The sequence below is a fragment of the Syzygium oleosum genome, unplaced genomic scaffold, assembly GCF_021117445.2.
Source record: "Syzygium oleosum isolate NSW1041296 unplaced genomic scaffold, Sole_v2.1 Sole_v2.02, whole genome shotgun sequence".
NCBI classification, from domain to species: Eukaryota; Viridiplantae; Streptophyta; class Magnoliopsida; order Myrtales; family Myrtaceae; genus Syzygium; species Syzygium oleosum.
In genome coordinates, this window is record NW_026607486.1 from 3,631,905 (window position 1) to 3,639,023 (window position 7,119).

Here is a 7,119-nt window from a genome sequence, read left to right on the forward strand (position 1 = left end):
CAAAAATTTACTTCTCAGATAGTGAAAGTGGAGAGTTTTTTTTCTTTACGTTTAGTTTTCATTCGACACAATAGTTGAAATGATGGCTTCCATAGAGAGTTCGGGCTCATCATTAGGATAAAATCAACATATCATTTGCGAGTTTTCCAGAGTGAAATTTCTGTGAAAATTTATGAGATAACACTTGCAGGTTGCTATGAACGTAACTTAGAGCTTGGTTAGATTCAATACTATGACCGAACCACGTAAATATCTGGAATTTCTTATCGTTCATTGTTGATTTTTCTGGTAATTTCTTCTTCCCGCATTGGTTTTAATCGCAAAATCCGTTAATTTCCGTGTCATTGTCCCAGCGGGTTCTTAAACAAGACGAAGATTCGGCAGCCTTTTAAGCGGTAAATGGAGAGCATCCTAATTGTTTAAAATAAACTATTAAAAAGCTGTCTCATGATGAAAATTGATTCTTTAATAAGAATGAACACAATAGAATTTTGGGAATAAAGAAAGAGAAGCGGTGTTGTGTTGTGTAAAATCATTTTGTAGTAAGAAGATGTGACCTCTCACTTCCCATGGCATGGTGTGCGTGAAGAGAGTAGGGGAGGGAACAAAATCCATTTTGGGTGTAAAACAGAGAAACTCCTAAGCTGTCCAAATTGAAAGTCCAGACATATTAAATGCTTCTTTAACCCTCTCTCCCATGCACTATAAATACCACTTCCGGCCACAATAAACTTCATTGAAGAATTCACAAAAGAGAGAGAGAGAGCATGCAAGTGATGCAGGACCAGCAAGTGATCAATGATGCAGTTCTGTCGTCTCGGGGTCGTGGTGGCAGCGGTGGCGGTAGCAGCAACCGCATAGTGGCTATCAACTTGGAGGGGAGGAGCACCCTGCCGCCGGCACCGCCTCGTACGACCGACGACAACAAAAGCGTGGATCATCATCCTGATGAGGAGCCTGGCGATCATCATCAGGTGCCTTTCTCTCTAATAGCTCTCTTGCTGTCCATACAAAGAGCTGTGGTGTACTGCTTCTATAACGTGAAGGATGTCGAAAGAAAAATTTTTGAGAAGTGACTGACGACTTAATTTCATTGTCCTTCATGATCACCAGACACCCGGGTGGAGAAAATTCCTGTCTCATGTGGGCCCCGGCTTCCTCGTCTCAATCGCCTACCTTGACCCCGGAAACAGTAAATCTCTATCCCTACCTGCATGTAACGCGATTGGGAAAAAAAAGGTTGTGATGGTCTTGAGTCTGCTTGACTCTGACGAGACCCTTCATACAAAATTGAATGCCAATCAACTGGTTACTTTAACCAGAAAAAAGTACATATTTTTAAAACACCAGTTCTTCTTCTGAAGATCAAGTGTCAAATTTGGAATGGAAAAACTTGATGTAGATTGGATGGAAACAAAACCATTTTGCCATTTGCTTGCGAACCATGGACACATGGCTGATTAAAGCTAGTAAGAACTTGACATGCGCTCGGTAACATTAGCGATTAAGGTAGTAAGTTAGCACTCGGGGTGCAACTCCCGTCAAGTATCTCGTGAATTACTCGAGCTCGACTTGCAAATTCCCCAAGTTTGGCTCGATTCCTTTCTAGATAAAGGATATCAAAAGTCGAACTGATAGAGCTTGAGCATTCGAAATACTTTACCGAACGGCTCGATATCGTAATTGGATTGTCGAACATCTTCGTTTGTGTTCATGTAAGCACATCCTTTTTGGATTTCATCATACTTTCAGAACTTCAGCTCGAGCTCAAGCTTAAAACGAATGTAGTTTTGCTAGTGAAGCGACTCGAACCAAGCTCAAGATTGTAGAATATCTCATCGAGTTAACTCGAGCTTGTAAAATGAAAACTATTAATAGAGCACCAGCTGCATATCGACCTTCAACCATTCGAATCAAAATTAAGTCTGAATATAATGTAGTACTGGTTCTTTTTTCCTCTTAATTCACAAAGATATAATTATGGTTTTTTGTGCTACAGTGGAAACAGATCTTCAAGCTGGGGCCAGTGATCAATATGAGGTAAATAAATTAGTTCTAGTAGGTCTACTATACTCCTCATTTTATAATGAAGAATTGACATAAACTGAAAGAGGAGCAGAGGGAGAGAGAATTAAGTCTCGCACTGACCCTTGCGTTTTCTGATTCCAGCTTCTGTGGGTGATACTAATTGGTTTGGTGTTTGCTCTAATCATCCAGTCACTTGCTGCAAATCTGGGTGTGAGCACTGGTAAAAGAGAAAAACACCATACCAGTTTCATATACATAAAGATGACATAGGTTACATGGCTTTTTTCGGTTTTATTATTCGAATTGAATCTTTTCAGGGAAACACTTAGCAGAACTATGCAAGGCTGAGTATCCGGTCCTGGTGAAGTATTGCCTCTGGCTGCTAGCTGAAGTTGCTGTGATTGCTGCAGATGTACCTGAAGGCATGTTTTATCAGGACATCAATTTTTTTTATCATTTATAATCTTGTTTATTTCCTCTAATGATAGAGTAAGTGATATCTTGTGAGTTTCATTAATATGCAGTTATTGGGACAGCCTTTGCATTGAATATTCTGTTCCACATACCACTGTGGGTTGGGGTTCTTCTCACTGGTTGTAGTACACTCCTGCTTCTTGGGCTACAAAGATATGGGGTAGGCTCGTAATTTTTTTTGTTTGTGTTCATCTGAATGTTCTTTATTTTATAGATTGCTGTTGCTTGCCTTTTGTATGCCGAGCCCCTTCCTTGCCTGATTCTGTCATTCGTACTCGTATATTTGGTACTTCAAATCTGTGTGCCTGTTAGTTTGCACGGGCCGTATTCCATGTGTGACGATACCCTCTTGAATTTGAAAAAGTTGATTCTTTATTCCGGAGCTAAACCTTCAAAGGATACGAGTCATGCATCTAACTAACATTGATTAAACTAATTCTTATACAAGCTATGTATAAGATGAAATTCCTTGTCTGAAACCAGCACTTGATAAGTAATTTTGCTTGATATTGATCTGGTGGGGAGTCATTAAACTACATGGCAAAGTCTAGAGAAGTGTCTTTTTTTCTGGTGCAAGCAAAAGTAAAGAGTGAGAAACTGATATCCTTTTTAGCAAAAAAAAAGAAGAAGAGAAACTGATATCCTTGGTTCTTTATGGTATGTTTCTGTATTTGGGAAATTTTAAATAAGGATCTGAAGTGGGACTGTTTTCTCAAAAAAGGACCCGGAGGGGATCTTGTCTCAATTAAAGTCCTGAAATTGCTAACTTAGTCTCAATTAAGGCTTTGAGTTCACTAGTCGACCAAATCTTTGCTGGCCGGATAGTCTGTGCATCTCAAGTGCATCTTTCGTGCGATGCATAGCATTGTCAGTTGTGAAGATTTGGTCAACCGGTGAGTCGGGGGCCTTTTTTAAGATTAAGTTGGCCTTCAACTCTGCAATGCACGACTAGTGTTGCTCAAAATTTTCTGGTTTCTTGTGAAATTGTTGCAGGTAAGGAAGCTGGAGATGCTGATAGCAGTGCTGGTGTTCATAATGGCAGCATGTTTTTTGGGGGAAATGGGTTTTGTGAAGCCTCCTGCATCTGATGTCCTGAGGGGCATGTTTGTCCCTAAGCTTAGCGGTCATGGAGCCACTGGCGATGCGATCGCTCTGCTGGGTGCCCTCATCATGCCGTAAGCTCTCTTCCTGTACATAAGAAACATCTACTCTCACCGTGAAGTAACCTTCGACACGCTCTCGTATTGTCTTTGGATCAGTTCTTCTGACTGATCCTCTTCTTTTTCTCTGACAGGCACAACCTATTTCTCCATTCTGCATTGGTGCTGTCCAGGAAAGTACCGAAATCTGTCCGTGGCATCAATGTAAGCATGATATCCACTGGAACAATTTACATGAATCTGCATATGCTTGTTTATATAAGTACCACAGTGCCAATGTATGTGAGCACCTTTTTATCTTTTGTTGTTATTTTCGGGAAATGACAATCAATGACCGATGCTCTGTTGACTTCGCAGGATGCCTGCAGATATTTCCTTATAGAAAGCGGTTTCGCATTGCTAGTAGCCTGTCTGATAAATGTTGCAATGATCTCGGTGTCGGCCGCAGTTTGCTCGGCCAAGAATCTCTCCAATAGCAATAACAACACGTGCAATAATCTCACACTTAACTCTGCATCGTTTCTTTTAAAGGTGCATGAACATTTGTGATTTCTTGTAATACAGGATTCGCCGCTATCCCCAAAATTCTCCCCTTTAAATTCTCTAAGTCATTCTATGCAGAATGTGTTGGGAAGATCAAGCTCGACCGTATACGCCATCGCGCTGCTGGCATCCGGCCAGAGTTCCACCATCACATGCTCCTATGCAGGGCAATTCATAATGCAGGTCTCTTCAGGGGAAAAAATTGCTAGATATTGAATTCATCTTTATTTACTTTAAACTAAGCTTGCTAATTCAACGCGGTATGCATCACATTCAGGGATTTCTGGACCTAAAGATGAAGAAGTGGAAAAGGAACTTGTTGACAAGGAGCATCGCCATGATACCGAGTCTTATTGTCTCAATTATAGGCGGATCTTCTGGTGCAGGGCAACTCATTATCATTGCATCGGTTCGTAACTAGTCGACCCTAACCTCTGAAATCTGCCTCTCTCCATGTTTTTCTTCCAATTTTGACTGATCGCAGAAACTTTTTATTTGGAACTGAGCAGATGATTCTTTCTTTTGAACTTCCATTCTCTCTCATCCCTCTCCTCAAGTTTAGTAGCGCTACGACCAAGATGGGACCACACAAGAACTCCGTCATTGTAAGTTGATATTTTCCAGTTTAAAGCAATCGCTACTTGCTTCGCTCGTCCACTGGCACTGTGCGCAAGTGCACCTAGTGAAATCATCCTTATGAATAAGAACCGTTAGACCAAAATGCCGATCTTTAAAGCATAAACAACCCTGATATTGATGAAAATTTCATGCAGATAATCGTCATCTCGTGGATTCTTGGCTTCGGAATAATCGGCATCAACATATATTACCTGAGCACGGGTTTTGTGGGTTGGCTAATTCACAACAGCCTACCAAGAGTGGCGAACGTATTTCTCGGGATCATTGTTTTTCCCATAATGGCAGTCTATATCTTGGCGGTAATCTATCTGACCATCCGGAAGGACGCGGTCATAACTTTCATAGAGCCAACCAAGCGCGACCCGACGAAATCGGGCCACATAGAGAGCGGGTTGAAGGATGCCGATGGAGAAGAGGGGGAAGATGAAATCCCATACAGAGAAGATTTGGCCGATATCCCTCTGCCCGAATAGGAAGTTGTGATTGAAGAGCATCATTACTAACGATGATCGGGAATTCTATGAGTCTTTTCCTATCTATATGTTTCATAGGTACACTTGATGTTATTTCTTTATGATATGGAGTCACTTGTGTACATATTTCAAGTTGATATTTCATATTATCGAATTTTTGTAAATGTGTTATGAAATGTATGGTTATGGAAATTAGTGGCTTTCTTAGTTGATATTGCCATTTTATATGTGTGGGAAGTTCTTAAAAGTTTTGTATAACTTTTGAAGAACTAAATTCTTTTTACATAAATGATTATGTTAATGATAATTTCAAATTAAGATTCTTAGATGATAATTGGGAACATAGTGACCTGTCGACTCTAAGATCTTTTGTGAAACTATTCATTAATATGATTGATTTATGTAATTGTGATGCTGTTGAAGCATTAAGATAGGCATTAATAATTCCTACGTATATATCTGAAATGTTCAGATACAATGGCTTCAACAACTAATAACATAGTGGTTGAACTTAATAAGGGAGAGAAATTGAATGGCGACAATTATGAGATTTGGAATCTCAAAATTCAGTATGTGTTGGAAGAGCAAGAGGCACTCGAAGCTCTTAACCAAGTAATGAAAGAACCTAAGAATGGGACTACTAGCCAGCACAAAAGGGATAAAGATGCCTTTGCTACGTGGAAAAGGAAGAACTCTCTCCCTCATATTACGTTGCTAGGCAACATGGACAATGATATCATGCGAGAGTTCGGATGTTTCGAAAAGGCAAAAGACATGTGGGCCGCACTGGCAGCAAGATTTAGTCGAACTTCTGTGACCAAATTGAGACAACTCACTATTCATTTTGACACGTACAAAATGCCTCATAGAAAGTCCATGAAACAGCATTTGAGGTGGATATCAAATATGATAAGTGAGCTGAAGGATGCTGACCACATACTCACTGATGAACAAGTGCATGCAGTAATCCGTTCTTTACCTCAAAGCTAGGAGAACATGAAAATCCACTTGATCCACAATGAGGGTATCAAAACCTTTGAGAATGCTATGCGGCATCTTGAGCTAGAAGAGGACCGCCTCTTTGTGGCTGAGCTAGAAACCGACATTTACTTTGTTGGTTCTAGCTCACATGGAGTTTCGGGCTCCAAGTGGAAGCATCCAAGTGGGTTAAAGAAGTGGAAAGGCAAAGGAGCAAATCCCTCAATCAAGAAACCGAGGTTCAACCAACGGGAGAAAGGAAAACATCCTTTCAAGAAGAACATTTCAAGGGTGAAATGTTACAATTGTAGCAAGAAGGGTCACTTTGTGGACTGTAGACTCGAGAGCCACAGACCATATAGCGAAGGACAGAGAAGCCTTTGAGGAGTTCCGACGAGTTCCACAAAGAACGAAGTAGATATATGTGGAGAACAATTCCAGAGTGGAAGTCAAAGGCATTGGCACCTATCAATTGCATATGTACGGTGGACGCACATTATTCTTACATGATGTGTTATTTGCTCCAAAAATTCGTCGGAACTTAGTTTCGGTGTTGGTTTTAGTAAGACTTGATTTCAATGTTAACTTCCATAACAATGATGTAGACTTGTCTTTAGAAATAAGTTATTATGGTTCCGGATATTTTCTGGATGGTTTCATTATATTGGATATTAACTACTGTGAAGTAAACGTTAGTTATTCCTTATTTATATCCTTTGATTCTTATGAGAATGATGTGAATGTGTGGCATGTTAGACTTGGCCATATTGGCCAACAAAGAATGGATAGATTGGCCAAAGAGGGCTTATTGGGGAATATTGAAA

The 7,119-nt window shown here is 40.3% G+C and overlaps 1 protein-coding gene across 1 annotated transcript; it reads left to right on the forward strand.

Moving 5' to 3' along the window:
* The first annotated feature begins 767 nt into the window (after positions 1 to 767).
* Positions 768 to 5,317, forward strand: LOC115667256 (metal transporter Nramp7.2-like). Its single transcript, XM_030588864.2, has 13 exons — positions 768 to 974; positions 1,105 to 1,192; positions 2,000 to 2,040; positions 2,170 to 2,248; positions 2,346 to 2,450; positions 2,553 to 2,662; positions 3,496 to 3,677; positions 3,797 to 3,866; positions 4,020 to 4,193; positions 4,284 to 4,388; positions 4,483 to 4,614; positions 4,715 to 4,810; positions 4,979 to 5,317. Exons 1-13 carry the CDS (start codon positions 768 to 770, stop codon positions 5,315 to 5,317), a joined length of 1,728 nt encoding a protein of 575 aa, XP_030444724.1.
* Positions 5,318 to 7,119: the final 1,802 nt, after the last annotated feature.